The sequence below is a fragment of the Orycteropus afer genome, unplaced genomic scaffold (assembly GCF_000298275.1).
Source record: "Orycteropus afer afer isolate SDZICR_OR568_19922 unplaced genomic scaffold, OryAfe1.0 scaffold00068, whole genome shotgun sequence".
NCBI lineage: Eukaryota > Metazoa > Chordata > Mammalia > Tubulidentata > Orycteropodidae > Orycteropus > Orycteropus afer.
The window spans coordinates 10,031,994-10,052,603 of NW_006921655.1; the positions used below are offsets into that span (position 1 = coordinate 10,031,994).

At 40.4% G+C, this 20,610-nt stretch overlaps 1 protein-coding gene across 1 annotated transcript in view; it reads left to right on the plus strand.

The window, feature by feature from the left end:
- LOC103196702 (rho GTPase-activating protein 11A) overlaps nt 1-17,718 on the plus strand; it is a 121,481-nt gene extending 103,763 nt beyond the window's left edge. Inside the window, exons 11-14 of the mRNA XM_042780898.1 lie at nt 1,571-1,720; nt 6,256-6,368; nt 12,426-12,479; nt 17,623-17,718. Coding sequence (XP_042636832.1) covers nt 1,571-1,720; nt 6,256-6,368; nt 12,426-12,479; nt 17,623-17,718 — 413 coding nt within the window. The remainder of the gene's footprint in view (nt 1-1,570; nt 1,721-6,255; nt 6,369-12,425; nt 12,480-17,622) is intronic.
- Nucleotides 17,719-20,610: the final 2,892 nt, after the last annotated feature.

Sequence of the window (20,610 nt, forward strand, 5' to 3'; positions counted from 1 at the left end):
TGTGGCTGACTGTTCCTCTGTCTGGCTTCTGGCTTTTAATCCCCTTTCTCCTGCTCTTCTGGCCTGCTGCTTTGGGCGTCCCTGAGTTGTCTCTCCTCACCTGTATCCCTGGGGCTTACTGCTCTTCTGTCCGGGTTCCTGGCTTTTATCCCTTCTCCTGCTTTCCTGTCCTGCTGCTTTGGGCGGGCCTGAGTTTCCTCTCCTCACCTAATCCCTTTGGCTGATTGCTCTTGTCTCTGGCTTCCTGGCTTTTAATTCCCTTGTTCCTGCTCTTCTGGCCTGCTGCTTTGTGTGTCCCTGGGTTGTCTCTCCTCACCTATACCCCTGGGGCTGACTGCTCTTCTGTCCAGGTTCCTGGCTTTTAATCCCCTTTCTCCTGCTTTTCCGGCCTGCTGCTTTGGGCGTCCCTGAGTTGTCTCTCCTCACCTGTATCCCTGGGGCTGAATGAATAAGGAAGACCAAAGAAGAGTTGATGCTTTTGAGTTGTGCTGTTGGCAAAGAACACTGAAAGTACCATGGACTGCAAGAAAAACAAATCTGTCTTGGAAGAAGCACAGCCAGAATGCTCCTTGGAAGCGAGAATGGCCAGACTTCATCTCACCTACTTTAGCTTCATTGTCAAAAGGGACCATTCCCTGGAGAAAAATATCATGCTTTGTAAAGTGGAGAGTCAGCAGAAAAGGGGAAGGTCCTCAACAAGATGGACTGACACAGTCACTGCAATGATGGGCTCAGGTATAGTAAGGAATGAGAGGCTAGCACAGGACTAGGCAGTGTTTCCTTCTGTTGTACATAGAGTCACTATGAGTCAAAGCTGACTCAGCAACACCTAACAACAACAACAACAATGAAAAGATATGCCAAGAAGAAAATAAAGGAAGGAAACACACCAACATTTAAGTAGTTGAGCTAGAATGGCAAGATGATAGGTGGATTATTTTTGTTATCTGCTTTTCTTTAAATTAAGCTTTATTTCAGTCTGTTCTTGTGTCGGCATGGCAGTTACCTCCCCTTCCATCCTCACCCCCAACTCCATGTTCAGCTACCACAGCCTACCCATCTGTGACCACATTATTCAAGTTCCAACTTGTCCAAGAAACCTTTCCAATCCCATCAGCTAACTGAAACTCTCCCACTTCTATGCTCCCATAATGCAGTGTTAAAAAACAAAAACTAAACTCACTGCCATCGAGTCAATTCTGACTCATAGTGACCCCCTTTGGGTTTCCAAGGCAGCAAATCTTTACTGAAATCAATTGCCCAGTCTTCCTTCCACGGAGTGGCTGGTGGGTTTGAACTGCCAGCCTTCTGGTTAGCAGTCAAATGCCTTAGGCACTACACCACCAGAGCTATTATAGTATGTATATGATTTGCTTTGTGTGGAAATGATTATGTACAGTATGTGTCTGTATCCACAACTAAGTTTTTTAATCCTCAGAGGGCAGAGTCTGTTTCATTCATTTTTCTCTCTCCTCAGCATAGTACAGGATGTTTGTTCATATGGTAGACCTGAATAAATATTAGCTGAAATTAATTTAACTGAAATGCACTACTTCTAATTTCCTAACAGGTGGAGCTCATGAGGGTCTGCAACATTTGGGTCCTTTCGGCAACATTCCCAACATTGTGGCAGAGTTGACTGGTGACAACATTCCTAAGGACTTTAGTGAGGATCAGGGCTACCCAGACCCTCCAAATCCCTGTCCTGTTGGAAAAACAGGTAATGGACAAATCCTTGGGTTCCTATGGAATATAGAGGCTTTGGGAAGAAATTAGAAATTCCAGCATCAGCTACTAATATTCCAATAGTACTATTTCTATTCTGATGAGTGCCTATGTATTTAGATGTAAAAGGGAAGTTTATTCCAGAACCTTTGTATGAGTTCTAATGCTCAGATAAATTCATATAGGGCTTACTTGCCAAGGTTTTAACTTCCGTCTCCCTCCCTATTTTGGAATTAATGCTCTTGTTTTCCACTTGCTACCTTTTTTAATAAAAAGGGAGTTTTTTGTTTGTTTGTTTGTTTGTTTTCTCAGTTCTTCTTTCTCAGTATAACTGCTGCCAAACTTTAGTGTCTTTGGAACTAGTTGTTTAGTTTATGCATAATCCATGCCCTTTTATTTTCTTTACTTAATAATTGACATTTCAACTCTATTACTGTTAGCATCTGTCTTAAAATGTTTATTTGGAGAGGGTAGCATGGGAGAGAGGGTGTCCAGAGAAGTAAGAGATTACTTAAGGAAGAAGGCTGAAACTTTTCATACTATTCAGGGACCCCTCTCATTTTCTCCCCTTCTTATCCCTAAAACCAAAGTGAATGGTGGGTGGGCTAACTTATGGGCTTTGAGCAACTTACCTTGATGGTTAAGAGCAGTGTTAAGACTACCTGGGTTCAAACCCAATGTCGAGTTATGTGACCTTGAACAAGTTAATTAACTACTTTGTACCTAGGTATCCTCATTTGTAAAATGGAGGTTTTTGTGTGAATTAAATGAAACTATCTATGTAAAGCATTTAGTACAGAACCTATCACACTCAAATTTCATTCTGATTATAATTAGCTAAAGGTCCTTAGCCATTAGTGAAAAAAGCACCTCTTCTGTTGGTTTTGTGTTACCTTCTAGCACCAGAGTAATCTTTTTCCCTCAAGTCCAACAATAACATGAGGTGGTATTTATTATCCCCATTTCACATATAAGGAAACTGAAGCTTAGAGAGTAACTTTCCCAAGGCTATCCATGTAACCCAGGTCCACATGGTTCAGGACCATGCACTCAACCATCATGACTAATTGCCTTACTCTGACATTTCTGACAGTACTGGCCCTTCAGCTTTTCTTAAACTCAATGTAGGTTCTCTCTGAAAGAGAGTATTCCTCCTTTAGTTTAGGATGAAGTTTCTATTTTCCTTGGAGCCTAGAGCCTCCATTTTGGGACAGAACAATCAAAGTGGTTGGATATGGCCAAGCCAAAGTGAGACTGCTGGCACAGGACTGCAGGAAAACGTGAATCACTGTGCAGCTCCAATTGCTTCAGCCACATTTTACTTGCTTGTAGGCTTTTGGATGGGTTGGAGGAAAAGACCTGTTCAGAGTTTAAAGAGCAACAATTTCCTTAGGGATGTGGTTAAATTGATTAGGCACAGTGCACTGCAATCATTCTTTAAGTGTGGTCCCAGGAGCAGCAACATTGGCATCACCTGGGTACTTGTTAGAAAGGCAAATACTCATGCCCTATCCCAGACCTATCCCTGGGTGGTGCAAATAGTTAGATGCTTGGCTACTAACCAAAAGGCTGGAAGTCCAAGTTCACCCAGAGGCACCTTGGAAAATAGACCTAGTCAGTTACTTTAGGAAAATTAACTACTGAAAACCCTACGGAGCAGAGTTCTACACTACATATACGGAATTGCCATGAATCTGAGTCAACTCAGGGTCAAAAGTACTGGTACTGGTACCTTAGATCTATTGAATCAGAAACTCTGGAGGTGGGGCCCAGCAATTTTCTCCACTTGGTTCTGATGCTTACTAAAGTTTGAGAACCACTGTGCTGTTATGTGCCATCAAGTTGGACCCTACTCATAGTGACCCCTCCTTGGGTTTCTGAGGTGGTATCACTATGGAAGTAGATTGCCCAACCTTCCTTCTGAGGAGTGGCTGGTGGGTTTGAACTGCCCACCTTCTGGTTAGCAGTCAAGTACCTTAGGCAGTACGCTAGCAGAGCTCCTATTGAGAACCACTAGGAGCTCTGGTAGCATAGTGCCTAAGGCACTTGACTGCTCACCAGAAGGCTGGCAGTTCAAACCCACCAGCCACTCCTCGGAAGGAAGGTTGGGCAATCCTACTTCCGTAGTGATACCGCCTCGGAAACCCAAGGAGGGGTCGCTATGAGTCGGAGTCGACTCGCCGGCACATAACAACAACAACAACAAAGGGCAATCAAGGTGGGCTGATATAGTTGGATTTTTATCCAACCCTCAGGTCTTGTCTGCTCATATGTTATTTGCCAATTCCTTTGGTATCCTTCCATTAAGCTAGCATATTTCTCAATCTTTGTTCTGCCACAATTTTCATTCTAAAAAGGGAATTCCTTGCTAAATTTGTAAGAAATTACTTGAGAAATGGCTTGGTCCAGAGTTGAGAAATCTGAGAATAAAACCTTAACTTCCATCTCCCATGACATGGCCTCCTCTGAATTATGGCACATTCACTTTGGATAGAGCAGCAGAGCTCAAAGAATCTATCTCTTGGCCTCAGAAAAGGACGTGAATTCCAGGGTGCACATTCAGACACAGATACTTTGGATTCCCAGAGCAGGACCGTATCTCTACATCTCACTCTGGGTCCACTCAAAGGCACTTGAGAAGTGATTATTCAGATTATACAAAGCTTCTATATGCAAGCTGTCCCTGAACTCTTCTTTTGGTTTTCCTTTTGTACATGCTAATTGCTGTAGGTGAAAAACTTAGATAAATATATGCTCTGTGAGTGTGGAGAGACACATTAAAGCCACATTAGAGGTTTGTTCAAAATGCTAATGTCTTCCACACTAGCTTGGTACTGCTAAGAGCTAAGAGGCTATAGATGTTTACAGCTGCTACAGGAAGACTTCAAACTGTATCAAGAAACTAGAGTACCTGGTTAGTGGTAAATAGACCCTTTTCAGCATTTATTTTGATGTCTCGGTACCTTTTTGAAAAGGGACACTATTTCCTCCCCCATCACTGCATGCAATTCACACTCCCACCCCCACCCCCTTTCTTTTCTGTTGTCCAAGGCATATTTATAGTCTTGGAAATGCTATGGTGCAGCTCTACTTGGTCCTATAGAGTCTCTGTGAGTCAATGGTGCAATGGTTAAGCACTTGGCTGCTAACTGAGTTGGAATAGACTCAACAGTACACAACAACAACAACAACAACAAAGCAATTAAAAGAAAAAAAAACCTCACTGCCGTTGAGTCAGATCTGACTCATAGCGACCCCTCCTTGGGTTTCCAAGGCTGTATTACTATGGAAGTAGATTGCCCAATCTTCCTCCTGAGGAGTGGCTGGTGGGTTTGAACCACCAACCTTCTGGTTAGCAGTCAAATGCCTTAGGCACTACACTACCAGAGCTCCTATAAGGCACATTAGAGATGGGGAAGATGACTCATCTTTAAAGCACTGTGCCTAATATTGATAGGACTTAGGGAAAAGCAGCAGCCAAGATGGATAAACTTCTTTCTTGGGTTCAGTAGAGGACATGCTTTATTTCAAAGAGCATTTTTAGTATAAACTGGCATTTAAGGGAGATGGTAGGAGATAAACTACAGCATACTGTAAACCTACTACTGCCAGGTGCTCTATGTATGATTCTAAGTATTGTATTATTCCTAGTGCAGATAAATAAATGGACATGGAGAGGCTAAGTTAACTTTCCCTAGGAATGAAGCCTATTTATCACTTAGGAGCTGGGATTTGAGCCTTTAGCCCTGGTCAGTTTGAATCTAAAGTTTACCCCGTTACCACTATAATGGTACTACCTGGTGATTGTTATTGTACTTGCATAATGTACTTTCTCTGAGAAGCTGAAGTTGTTTCTAAAGAGCTCACAACACCCAAGAGAAAACAGTGAGACAGGATGAGTAGGATGGAAGTATATTAGTGAATGAGATACTTGATGTTATAACAAACAAAAAATTTTAGTGGCTTATCACAGGAGAAGTTTATTTCTCGCTTGTGTGAAGTCCTGCCAGAGGTTGGTGAGGTGGGGGCGGAAGGTTCAGGTCATTCAGACACCTAGATAGGCATCTTCTCACGTGGCTTCTGCTTGCCCTAATCAGCAACATTGAGCTAGCAGACCAGTAGATGGGGCCAGAGGGTGGGCAGTAGAGGATCAAATGGGAAATTTTTATGGGCCAGGCCTGGAAATTGAGTGCATCACTTATAACTACATTCTGTTGGCCTAAGCTCAGACATATTATACCACCTCATTGCGAAGCAAAGCTGGGAAATGAGTCTGTGTGTTAAGGAGAAAAGGGAAATTAGTTTGGTAAACAGCCAACCAGTATGTGCCACAGGTAGGAGGAAGAGTGGGCGTTTGGGATGACCAGTTCCATCCAACAGGAATACTAGATACAGAGAGAAGGTGAGTTAGAGCAGATCATATGAATAGACCCTGACCTTTGGGTGTCTAGTTGTTTTAAATAAATTAACTCTTACAGTAAAGATAAATTCCCTGGCCATTCCTCAAAAACTTTTGGCTGTTTGCAGTAGATGATGATGGATGTCTCGAAAACACTCCTGACACAGCTGAGTTCAGTAGAGAATTCCAGTTGCACCAACACCTTTTTGATCCGGAACATGACTATCCAGGCTTGGGCAAGTGGGTAAGTACCAATCTTAATTGCTAGTAGATTTTTCACTCTGGCATGCTGAAGGTACTTGTGGCAAAGATGAGCAAATGGGTTGGGGGAAGAGAAGAAAAATTATTTAGAAGCTGATTTTTCAGAAATCTCTGCCCTAGAGGGACTTTAAGTCATTGCCATTCCACACTGCTCTTATGTATCTAGTCAGCAACCTATACCAACTTCATCAGCTACATTGTCCAGAGTCTTCTAGTCCAGTCTACTCTCCAGCCTGTATCATAACATAGTCTAAAGTCTCACCAGTGTCAAATGAAACTCTTAAAGAATTTTATCTAAAAGTATGATATTAAAAAAAAAAAAGATTGCCAAGAAAATTTGCAAATCTGATCTCTAGACCAAGAGAGGTGTTCTCTGCAGAATCATGGAAAGAAATCCCAGAAGTTTAGACACAGACGTAATTCTTCTTTACAAAAAAAGAAGGAAATTTCCAAAGTGTGTAGTGGTGACCTTGCTTTCTGTCCCAGGCAGGAATCCCTGGCTTTCAGTAAAGGGGTTGTTTATAAGCTAAACACTTGGAAGGAGAAATCATGATTATTTGGCATAGGTTTGGTAAAAACAAGTCTTGTCAATATAATTGTGTTATTTTATTTGCCAATCTTATTCATTTACTTGCCAGCTTGATGAGGGAAATGATGGAAGCATGGCACACTTATACTTCACCAAATATTTGACAAGATTTTTCATGATCTCCTGTTAGAGGTGAAGAGATACAGGCCAGGTGACAGAACAGCACCAAAAGAGGTCTTGTTAACAGAGTCTGCATCCACTAGGAGAGAGATTTCACATCCTATCCTGAATGTCTTAGTGCTACCCCACTCCACATTTTTATCAATGTTTATAATAAAAATATAGAGTGTATACTTATTAGGTCTTCAGAGGATGACACAAAGTTGGAAGGGATAACCCTGGATGACGGTTGGGATTCAATAAGATTACATGCTAGAGTATTGAGCCAAACAAGATCAAAGTTGACTGAAGTGTGTCTGTGTTCCTGTGGTTAGGCCTACGTAATGAAATACTGAAGCCTTGTAAGCAGTGGGAAAGTACTTAGGAGGGTTAATTCACAGATAATCGTAGGTGGTCAATACCTCTCTGGAATGAGTGAATGAATGACTAAATGAACAGATATTCCAAACTACATAAGCCCTTCAAAGCCCTTGATCCCATCTCAGCTCACGGCTAGCTGATGACGTTGCTTCCTATTTTACTGGGAATATTGAAGTCTCAAGCCTAAACTACCTCTCTTCCTTCTGTGCTAGTTTAAAGCAAGATACCCTCCTCATTAATAACCACTTTCATTTTCTGAGCACCTTGCATCGACATCACACTGAGACTCGTTCACTCTGCAATCAGAATGTGCAAGTGTTAAGTTAATCTTAAAACAACCAAACAAAACTACCACCTAAGTTAATTTTAGAAGCTCTGGTGGCATAGTGCCTAAGGGTAACCAGAAGACTGGTGGTTCAAACCCACCAGCCACTCAGAAGGAAGATTGGGCAATCTACTTCGGTAGAAATATGGCCTCAGAAACCCAAGGAGGGGCTGCTATGAGTTGGAAATGACTCAAGGGCAGTAAGTTAATTTTACTTTCTCTACTATGCATTGGAATTCCTGGGGAGTGCAAATGGTTAACACACTTGGCTGCTAACAAAAAGGTTGGAGATTTAATCCTACCCAAAAGTGCCTCAGAAATCTACTACCCAAAGGCTTGGAGATCTACTTCCATTGAAAACCCTAAGGAGCACAGTTCTATTCTGACACACATGGGGTTGCCATGAGTCAGAATTGACGTAATGACAACTTGTTGGTAATATGCTTTATTCTATTTCTCTTCTTTTCATAAGCAGACCTTTTCATAAGGTCTGTTAGGGAAGATCAGTTTGTGGAGCCATTTTCAAGGCTGCCAATAGAGTTTAAACATGTTGGAAGTGAGGAAAATGAAGTAAGAAGGTTGTCTAAAAAAAGAGTCCTGAGTAAGGGTGGCGAGCCCACTGGTGGTATGAGGAAGTAGGAGAGATATAGAAACTTTCTCTTTCCAGTTTTCCTTACCTGTTTTTGAAAGCCTTTACAGATTTCTTTCACCAAATTCCACACACTCCTAGGCCTTCAATAAGAGACCAACCTCCATCTTTTATTCTTTCCTTCTCTAAATACTGTTTTTTTTCTCTCAGTCATTCCCATTCATTGTATACATCAGAGCTAAAGATTAGAATTTAGAACTCTATGCAAAAGGAAATACTATCACAGACAATTGGTCAGAAAAAATGCTTACTTACATACTTTTCATTATTTGTAATCATGTATTTGTTTAAACTTAAGTTTCCTTGTTTGTTTTCTCATTACCACCTAGCAGTAAAGCATGATTTCTTGATCTTCACATGGAAGTGTGAATTGAGGATGACTTGCTTTTCCAAATTGGGGCCCACAAGCTTTCCCCTCAGTGTTTACAGTGTTTACATAGACTGAGAGAGTCAAGCTTGTCCACACCATCCTTTAAGCTAACAAAGTAATTAACTCTTAGTCAAACTGTACACAAGGTCCTGATTTCTTATTTGCCAATAACGCTTCCTTGTTTGTGACATTTGCCCAAGTTAGTGATGCATAGATGATATTAGCATCTATTTTGTTTCCTGTGTTTATTTTTTGTGTTTAGTACATCAAGACATATTTAATAAATGCACATCATATGCCTACCAGAGCCTGTGCTAGATGATGGGAACACAAAGATGAATAATAACAAAAACCAGGCCCATTGCTGTTGAGTTGATTCCAATTCACAGTAACCCTACAGGATAGAGTAGAACTGCCCCCATAGCGTTTCCAAGGCTACAAATCTTTACGGAAGCAGACAGTCACATCTTTCTGCCATGGAGTGGCTGGTGGGCTTGCACAGCCAATCTGTCTATGTTAGCAGCTGAGCACTTAACCAGCGCACCTTGAAGATAATCAGGATCCAGTATCAGTCCACCAGAATAAAGTGAATATCACAATAAAGCAAGTCACATGAATTTTTTGGTTTCCTAGTGTGTGTAAAAATTACATTTACTATAATCTATTAGGAGCTCTGGTAGCATAGTGCCTAAGGCATTTGACTGCTAACCAGAAGGCTGGCGGTTCAAACCCACCAGCCACTCCTTGGAAGGAAGGTTGGGCAACCTACTTCCGTAGTGATACCACCTCAGAATCCCAAGTAGGGGTCCCTCTGAGTTGGGTCAACTTGATGGCAGCAAGTTTGGTTTTTTGGTTTATAATCTATTAAGTATATAATAGCATATGAGAAAGTTTGAAAAATTGTGAGAATTACCAAAATGTGACACAGAGACACAAAGTGAGCACATGCTATTGGGAAAATGGTGCCAATAGACTTGTACAATGCAGGGTTGCCACAAATCTTCGACATGTAATGTGTAATAAATTGACATGCAATAAAATGAGTTCTGTCTGTAGTAACTAATATTTATTGAGCACATACTATGTGCCAGGCACTATGCTTAATATTTTACATAAGTTATCTCCTTTAACCTGCCCATCCCTATTCCTCTCATTCTACCCATGAGGAAATGTTGGCTTCAGGAGGTTGAGTAGCCTGCCCAACACTCAGACCTGATGATTGGCAGAGCTGGGGTTTGAACCAGACCATCCAACACCGGTGCTCTTTAAAGACAGAGTAAATCCCTTGTCTTTTCAAGGCTCGTCCCTTTTAATGGGTCCCTCTGGACAACCGGTATACCCACAGCATTAAGTAGCTGTAACCAAAGCCTGGTTTATTTATGTTGGTTACCCTACTTCTTTACACATTAATTGTCAAGTGTGATGCTTTGGTGAAAAAAGATTTACTCATAAAGTAAATGTTATTTCCTTTCACATCTTTGCATTAGGGCTTTTAGTTAAACTGAAGCAGTTGATCATGGCCAGAGCCTGAGACATGAATGAAATGAGGGACAAGGATTCTCTCTCAGTGTTGCAAAAATGATATCCAGAAATACTATATGCTGTTGTTGATGTTAACAAACAGGGAGGACTGTGCCCAGACATTCCAGCCTGTGGCAGGCTCTGTCATCTCCTTTTTTAAAAAAATTAATATCAGAGTATTGTATTTAGAGTAAGATGAATCACTTCTTTTATATGTTATTTGCCTCTCTATTAAAAACACAAATAATAAAACAATGATATCTCACTATGATATCACTCTTAACCCCTGTAATCATATTTACCTTGCAATCTAAGCCAGAGCTAGCTTCCTCTATTTAATTCTTAAGGTTATTTATTACACAAATGACAGAATTCAATAATGGAGCTCAGAGTAAAAAGTAGTCTCCCACTATTACACTATCTGAACCTATCACTTATTTGTCCATCTTAGTCAGTTGAACAAGGAGCCCTGGTAGCATAGTTAAACATTTGGCTGCTAATCAAAAAGTTTGGTTTGAACCCGCCAGCTGCACTGTAAAAGAAAGATATGGCAGTCTGCTTTCATAAAGATGATTTTGGAGGCCCTATGGGGCAGTTCTACTCTGTTATATAGAGTAGAACTGTGAGTTCAGAATCAATTGGATGGCAAAGAGTAATGATAGGCAGCTGAATTTGATGGTACATAGGAAGATGTCTCTGTCTTCAATGCACCTCTATCCCTACCTTTGGCACCAACTCCCAGGACATTCTCTGTGCATCAGGAGATGTCGTATCCACAGAAAGACAGCTACAGACAGAAAATGAGCCTCACAACCACACCCTCTTTCCTTGAGGGAACGAGCTCCACATCCCTTTTCTCCCTTCCTAATAGTCAGGCCATCCATTTAGCAAGTGAGCGGGAGATAGAGGCTGTGGCCAGCACCAGCAGCTTCTTTGGCTTTGGAGGTGCCTTCACTTCCTGGCGCAGCCTCCCTACATAGTTGAGGTTGGGCAAGAGTTATGCATTGTAAGTTGTGAGTGGGGTATATTTTAATGAACATGAAAAGCATGAAGCTCATTCTTGGCATTTGTCATTTTCATCTCTAAATCTACCATTAAAAAATAAGCAGTCTTTATAACCAGACAGCTCAGAGGATACAAGTGTTACGTAGACCGGTTCTTTACTAGAATTCTGTCTTCTGTCGCCTCCTCTCTCTCTCTCTAGCTCTCTCTCTCCATATATATGTAATTATTATATTTAGAGTGAGATGAGCTACTTCTTTTATACATTGTTTTCCTTTCTATTAAAAACACAAATAATAAAACAACACAAGTAAAGCCCTCCAGCTCCTGTTCTGCCATTCTGCCTTCAGGTTAAGCATTCTGTCTTTACAATCTCAATAGAGGGGAAATCTGTTGAGCATGTGTCTGATATTCTAGAGCTCATTTAAGTCCACTGTGTGTTTGAAATACAGCAGTATGTGGAAACACTTATACAAACTGTGGTAACAGAGTTTTTTTTTCTCCCCTCAACATAACTTCCCTTTCTGCCAAGAAGTTTTTTGGCAGTTTTTAAAAGGTTCACTCTATTAAAAATCTTATAGACCAAATGGTTTTCCGATTGTCTTGACTGGGGGCACTGACTTCAGTCACAGAAGGATGATTGCAGAAGTCAGAATGTCTCATTTATTTACATAGAGGATTGTTATTCATAGTCAGACACTCCTCTAGAGAACAGTAAATGTGTACAGTTTGTAAAAAGAGAGTGAGATACAAAAAGTAAAATGAGATAAAATTGTTGGCTGTAAACAAAGGCTGTTCAAAGTGAGGAGATGGGTTTCCAGCGCCCCCTGTGTTTTAGCATGCTGTATTTTCCTGTTTATATGGTTGTGGATGACACTGGTGTGCCCCCAGGACCCTCCAGAGGACTTTATTAAAAGCTACACAACCAGCAGCTTTTCTCTTGTGGTCTGTCTTTCTGACACAACATTCTTTTAATCTGATTTTGTTTCCAAAATATGTGTATGCAAAAATCCAGGGGACAAACCAAGTATTGCTTTTAAAATAGGCATTCGCCAAATTTGATCCATACTTCTGCATTTGTGTTTTCTCTTTTCTCCACTCTAGAACAAGAAACTCCTTTATGAGAAGATGAAAGGAGGACAGAGACGAAGGCGAAGGGTAACAGACAGCTGGCTGGGTTGTGGTGTGGATCCCCGGAGCTTCCTGAGGGGGCCAGTTGACAAACTGTAACCCCCAGTTATTGGAAATTACCAGAATCCTTTCACATGCAGCTTTGAGAAGGCAGAAAGGTGGTTCTGTGTAACAAGGGCTGTACCCAGAAAGCCCATCCTTGGTTTCTGCCGTGGTTTCCCCAAGCTTTAGCACATGATTTTTAGTGGAACCCCTAGTCCTGTAATGCTTCCATCACCTCCATTATATTCAGTAATTATATACTGAATCACTCTCACCATGAGTTTATGCCTTTCTTCAAAGAGTACAAGGGCCAATGGGGGAAACTGCTCATACATCTCCACCAATTATGTGGAAACACAGGCAGGAATAGAAAAGTGCTAAACTGCATGCTCCAGGCAAGAGTTTTGAAGGAATTAGGGCCAAAAGATGGGATGAACAAATCTCATTCCTCCTATATATCTTTCTTCTTGGCCTAACCAGAAGAACATCAAATCTATTAGGTCTATTATATTTGTTTGCTGACTGTTGAATATACTGCATGCTTAGTTATTAACCTTCCTAGGGATGTGCAGGGTTGGACTTTCATCTAGGTGCTCTGCATTTAGCTTCTATGGTGTTGCTTCATGCAAAGATGAATGTTGAATTGGCTTTAGATTCCCAGGGCATTTCATGGCACTGAGATTTAACAAAGGATGGATGTCCATTCTGCTAATCAACCAATACCTCCCTTGACAGAAGGTCCGGCCACCTATCATCATCCTGTTCTGTTCAAATAGAGGAAAAAATGAACATCCAGGTATTACATGGCAAGGGGGCAGTGGTAGCTCAGTGGTAAAATTCTCACTTTTCATGTGGGAAACCTGACTTCTATTCCTGGCCAATGCACCTCATGTATGGCCACCAGCCATCTGTCAGTGGAGGCTTGCATGTTGCTATGATGCTGAATGGGCTTCAGCAGAGCTTCCAGACTAAGACAGACTAAGAAGAAAGGCCTGCCACTCTACTTCTGAAAATCAGCCAATATGAAAACCCTTGGATCACAGTGGTCCCATCTTGTTGTACATGGGGTTGCCATGAGTCAGAGGCTGATTTGACAACCCTTAACAACAACAATTACATGGCAAAGTGCTATGGGTGGTAACCATTTTAGTTAAAACATGCAAACAGGAAACCATAGACCAAAGGCTGCTGACTGTTTATTCAGAATAGCAAGTGCCTGAATCCTGGCAACACTTGGGAATCTAGACAATGGTCATTGTGGTCATTCTGAATAGCTTTGCCTGATCCATTTAGAAAGTGTTTTAAGAGGTGTGGATTTTCTGGCCTCAGCATTAATCCTCATGTCCCCACAACAGAGGGTTCCAAGCCCCTTTGCTGCTTGACAAAACCCAGATGGCCTGCAGCCAGTTTTTTATGAAAGAAGCAGAACTTTTTAATGTCTGGAAACTGATCTTTGGGAGAGTTAGAGGGATATTAGGGGTTTTTCTTGGGTGATTACAGCTTCCAATGGCAGAGAGTGGCAGGAAGAGTCCAAAGGGTGTGATGATGTGGTCTTGAGACAACATCAAGAAATTCTATTCTAGGTGCTCAAAATACACATAATTTGCCAGTAGGACAGCCAAGGAATATCTCCCCCAAGGCACAATAAGCACATTTCCAAAAAAAACACCTTTCAGATAAGACCAATGACTGATCCAAAATGAATAAAATCTAATTGTCTTTACTTCCTAGCCCCTCATTTCTTCTGCCTTGACTCAGCCAGTGACTGTGGGTCACAATTTAGGTCATTTTTCCATGAGACCAATGATTACCAAAATTCAGAATTCTGGCAGAGACACATATTATAAAGGATCTTAATTTAGCCTCAACTTCCTCCACATAGGAGAAGTCTTAGAATTTATGAAAATAAGGGTCATTTCGACCTAGAGGTATCAAGTTCTTCCTTTCTCAAGTGTTTGCAAAGACTCATGCTCTTGCCATAAACCATGGGCCCCTTGAACCTGATGGAGAAACAGAGTTGCTTCCCCCATTATTAGGCCCCATATGGTGTTCCCATCTTGATTTAAGACCTTTACCACTTCCCTCAAGTCCATGAATCAAAATTAAGAAATTACAGATTAACTTTTTTACAAAAATCAAAGCTTCCTTCAATGAAGCTCAGCATCTTATGTGGGTTTTCAGAGGACATCAGAAGCAAAGATCCAATACCAATGGTTCTTCCAGATAAAAATCCATCCAGATGAACGTACCACCAGGCACATTTTGCATTGTACCTGAGGGCTGCACTTGGCTCTACTTTGGTGAATTGTTTGATCCAAGGCCTCTGTATTTTTATTTCTCCAGTTGTGAAATGGGAAGAATATTCTCTGTTAGACCTAACCAGTCTCTCACCCACGTGAGAAGATAAATATGGAAGTGCTTTGAGTTCTTTGGAGGATAATTAAAACCAAATATCCCTATTATTATTACTTTTACTTTTAAGTTTGAATTTTAAATCAATAGTTAAACATTTATCAAAAAGGTTCAAATTATTGTTCCTCTTTTTTCTTCATTAATTTACTTCCTTTCTCTGCTTAACTTTAGAATTTCTGGGTCTTAGCAGGAAGTGTAATATAAAATTCTCCCATGAAAGGCCCTTACTAAGGGGAGTTCTCCCAAAGTTACAACAGAGACCCAGATTTTATGTGACTTTCTATACTTGATCAAATTCAATTGAATTCCTAGTTGCTTCATGAATTAAAGGTCAACAAATCCTTAACGTGCAAACTTTTAACTCTTGAGCTGTATCTTATTAGCATTTAAGATCTACCATTTATCTTATTTTGGAGGATTAGTGATTCAGTGATAGAATTCTCTCACCTTCCACATGGGAGGCGTAGATTCAATGGCTGACTACCACCTTTCTGTTATTAGAGAATTGTGTGCTGCTGTGATGCTGAACAGGTTTTAGTGGCGTTTCCACACTAAAATTAGGAAGAAAGTCTTGGTGATCTATTTCTAAAAATCAACCATCGGTGAAAACACTAAGGTCTAGTCTGTAAATGATCACGGGGATAGCACAGGAACCTCTGGTCTGTGCATGGGGTTGCAATATGTCATGGACTGATTTGGCAACAGTTAACAACAACATTGCTCTAGTTGAATACTTATCAACCTTTTAATCTCATGCTTGATAAACATGAAAATCTCATCCTCTTTTAATATATTTGAAATTTCAGGATAAATATTGTTACTAAATGTCAATAAAAATATTTATGATATTGAATATGCTTTTTCAGTCCACATTTGCCCCACCTATTGAAACATTGTGATATGATTCCATGGGATAGGCCAGGATCTTCTTGTAGACATTCTCTAATATAAAAGCACTTTTGTTTTCCTAAATATTGTAAAGATTACTTCCCAGCAATGGGGCAATCTACTTCCGTAGTGATACTGCCTCGGAAACCCAAGGAGGGGTCTCTGTGAGTCGGGTCAGACTTGACGGCACACAACAACAACAACTTCCCAGCAAAATACTGTCTTTTTGTGACATGTCACCTTTCAGATGTATGAGGACATTTCATATTTTGTAATTCTCCACTTGTTTGTGATACAACTGAGTTTTGCAAAGTCCTTCATGATTTATGATTTTACCTGTCAGAATATAGAAGGACATTTACAGATAATAAACTCAGGTTCCATTCCTTCTCTTTGGGAGAATGTGTGTTCACTCTTCAAAAGAGTCATGGCAGCCCAGAGGCAAGGGAGTTCCACCTATGACTGCCTCCATTTGTTCATGGGGACTTGGCATGCAACTGGATAGCTAATCATTTGTAAATACAGTTTCTTTTTTACATTTTTGTTGAGTTATTGGAAGTCATCTTCAATAAACAAATATCTTCTAAAACTTTTGAATTTTCTTCTGCTTGCTAAAGACTATGTTGTGAAGTTCTAATTACTAGTTCAAAGCCAAACCTCAAAGAATAGACGTATATTAGAGAAGGAATGGAAAAACCTTGACTCACTCAGATTACTGACAGTTGAAAGATATTTCAGCATATAGAGTCTTGAGTCAAACATAAAGGAGCCTTCCAGATAACGTCTTTCTTTTCTTCAGGTTTTAGATTTGATTGAGGGAAGATGGAAATGATAGCTGGAGCCCCTGATGAATGCTCTTTAGTAAACTACTGACATGCAAGAATCAACCATAGCAACAAGATGATCCTGTGACCAGTTCTTTAGATGCTTATTCTCACATAGCCTTTCCTTGTCTTCTTCTTTAGAACATTCTTCTTGTAAAATGATTTAATGAGTTTCAGATTCCTTTATTCACCTAAATAGGGCCATAAAATAGGAATTCTCCTTAACATAGGGGTTACTAAGTTAATAGCAAGAACTTATTAGCTATTCACTTCAAATCTTTGCACTAATAAATAAATAAAATTATATCTGATAAAGAAGGAACTCTAAAATTGTATGGTAGACACAATTAGACACATACATTTGTTAGACAATATTTCTGTAGCCACTAAGACATTGGTGAATGCACTGGAGTAATCATTTTAGTAGTGGTAGGTACCCCATGGGAGCTCTGGTGGCGTAGTGCATAAGGCATTTGACTGTTAACCAGAAGGCTGGCAGTTCAAACCCACCAGCCACTCCTCAGAAGGAAGATTGGGCAATCTACTTCCATAGAGATACTGCCTCGGAAACCCAAGGAGGGGTCACTCTGAGTTGGGATCAACTCAACAGCAGTGAGTTTGGTTTTTTGTGTTTTTTTTTTTGTTGTTTAGGTATCCCATGAAGGAGCTCTGGTGGCACACTGGTTAATGCATTGGGCTGCTAACCAAAAGGTCAGTGGTAAGAACCCACCAGCCACTCCATGGGAGAAAGAAGACGCAATCTGCTTCCATAAAGATTTACAGCTTTGGAAACCCTATGGGGCAGTTGTGCTCTGCCCTAAAGTGTTTTTAGGAGTCGTAATTGACTCAACAGCAGTGAGTTGGTTTAGGCACCCCATTAACCTTGTTGTTAACCCTCTAAGCCAGAAATAATTCTCTTTCACTTTCATTTGTGTGATGTTTGTATCTGATGGTTACATGCAATACCTAATCTTACTTTTTTTTTTTTTTTTTTTGTCCCATAGAGTGTCAATCCCTATCTGCAAGGACAGAGACTGGACAACGTTGTTGCAAAGAAATCGGTTCCCCACTTTTCAGATGAGGATAAGGATCCAGAGTAAAGCTAAGATAATAGATGGAAGCCCACTCTGTCCATTAGGCCTTAGTATTGCTTATGTGCATGTGCTATTAAAGCCCCTGTGAGTGGCAGCATGGTACTTAGTTAGATGATAAGGGGTGAAAATTACCTGTATTTTTTATATTACATTGTCCTATTGCTGACGACTCTACTCTCTGCTAAAATAGGATAAAACATCTGTATGTGTGTGGGCCTGCAAGGAACATTAAATGAAAATGCAGACGTCAACCACAATAATAGGCAAGATTGTGAAATGTCTTCAGATTTGTTGCAGTTTAAAATGATGTTTTGGGCTGTACAGTTTTGGCCAAGTTTGTAAAAAGCTGTCATCTTAATTTTAATCATCTAGCCCTATGGCATTGTTGCACACCAGTAAATGATACTGTACTTACAAGAGGTAAGCTGGCCCATTCCACTAATCTATATCTTTTTTTGTTTGTTTGTTTTTAATAATTTTAATTGATTTATAATTAATATACAGTATTAGGCACAGGTCTTAAGTGTTCAGTTTGATAAGTTTTGACCTTATACACCTGTGTGTACACCTGTGTAACCACCATACCAAACAAGATAGGGAACATTCCCATCACTTCAGAAAGTTCCTCCATGTCTTTTTCTGGTTAATCCTCTCCATCCCCAAGAATGAACTAGTTTCTGATTTCTATCATCATAAGTTTGTTTTGCCTGGCTTAGAATTTCATACAAAGGAATCATACACATGAACTCATTTGTATCTAGATTTTTTCCCCATTAACATAATGTTGTTGAGGTTGTTCTGCTCAGAAGTGACTCATTCCTTTTTATTGCTGAGTAGGATGGCATTGTCTGAATGCACCACAATTCATTGATCCATTCTCTAAGTAGTGTTTTAAGTGAGTTAGTATTGTGAGTAATGATCTTGATGATCTGATGAGCAGAGACCATCCCGGACACTTGGAGAAGGGCATCAGTGAGAGCAGAGAACAGTCTATTTGGTTGTTATCATAAACTCTCAAGGCCTGGCAGTTACTGATGGTAAATGGCCCCAGACTGACCTGTTCTTTTTATTGTTTTCTTTTTCTCCATAGCTGTACACTTTGTAAGGAGTTCTGGTGGCATAGTGGTTAAAACATTTAGCTGCTAGCCAAAAGGTCAGTGGTTCAAACACACCAGCCGCTCTGTGGGAAAAAGATGAGGCAGTCTGCTTCTGTAAAGATTTACAACCTTGGAAACCCTATGGGGCAGTCCTACTCTGTCCTAAAGGGTCACTATGAGTCTGAATTGACTCGATGGCAGTGGGTTTTGGTAGACTTGCTGCTCACAGAGTGTATCCTTGTGGCATTTCTCTTCCTGATTTTTGCCTTCTGTGTTGTAATGAATAACAGATAACCCAATGTCTTAGAATCATGTGAAAAATAACAGCAGACTTTGAGGAGCGGTCTGAGGCGGGGGCTATTTTATGAGGACTCTGACATTGATTTGGGCTACTCTGAGGTCTTTTTTTCCCCTTTGTACTTATAGTTCCTCAGTCATGTACTGGGATATAGCTTAATAAATATGTATGCAAGCTTTATGTGTGACATTTTTTTCATTTATAGCATTATAAAAGCAAGTCTTTGTTTAATAGATTTTCATATTATTGGCCTCCATTTCCTTATCTTTAAAAGGGAGATAGCAATGAGAAAACACTCAGCGAAGAAGAAAATTCTTAATTTCAGTAAATGTTCATTAAGTCTAAATGTAAGTGATTTGTCTAATAGAAATGGCTTGACTGTGTTCAGTCAATAGGTGATTTGATGCCACTGTGACATAAAAATCAAGAAAAACATTGGTACGTTTTCATAGCATAAGGTATTCCTAGAGGGTTTCAGCTGGCAATTTCTACACATCATATAGCATGATTTCAAAAGCACTCTTTCCACTTGTTTCCAAAAGGCAGTTCCCTCACATTCTAGAGACAGAGAGTTAAGAGGGTCTATCCTATGAACTCTGTGATTTTTAGCTATTTTAGTTACACAGTAAAACCAATGAAAGCCGGAACTTGATGGGCCTGCCTTGTTTTTTTTCTGATTTCATAAGTTTTCCACCTGTGGTAGTTAAGTTTGTGTGTCAAGTTGGCTGGGCCTGGTTGAGTGGCTGGGCAACTGGATGTCATATTCCCCATGATGAGACTGGTAATCAACTCCATGGTGGAATATACTGTAAGCAGCTGAGTAGCTGCTTTAGTAATGTGATCTGCTTCTTGTAAATAAGGAGAAGTCCTGGGGAATAGTCTGTAGCTTATAGCTCTTGAACCCTGCAGGTAGCCAAGTCATTGTTAAGTAGCCTGCCATGCTCTGCCAAACTTGGGACCTTTAATGGACTTGAATTAATGGCCTGTCATGTGTTTTGGTAACATCGAGTCTGTGCCTTTTTATTTGTCAACCTTGGGCTTGTCAGTGTCAGCAGCCAGCAGCTGAGTGAAGAAAAGCATCCAACTTCAGTGGGCCAGGAGCAGGAGGCAAAGCTAAAGCCCAAGGTTGAGGGTCTTTCATCCACCCCCTAAAGCCCAGCACTTTGAACTTGGACTTAAAGCCTACAAACTGTAAGAGAATAAATTCCTGTTTGTTAAAGCATCCCGTTGGTGGTCTCTTCTGTTAGAGCAGCATTAGGTAACTAGAACACTACCTTTGACATGGTGCAGTCTTAAGACTTTCTATCACTGTCTATTAGTGGAAAATAATTGAGTTTTCCTTCTTTTTTTTTTTTCTTTTTCTTTTTTGTCCCTATCATCACTGTAACTCTAATCAGCAAACATAAGTTTAGCTAAGGTCAACGTGATGAGCATCACATAACAGTAACTATCTAAGTTAAGTCTAAGTATGGCACTGTCATTATGTCTTTTTTTTTTTTTTTT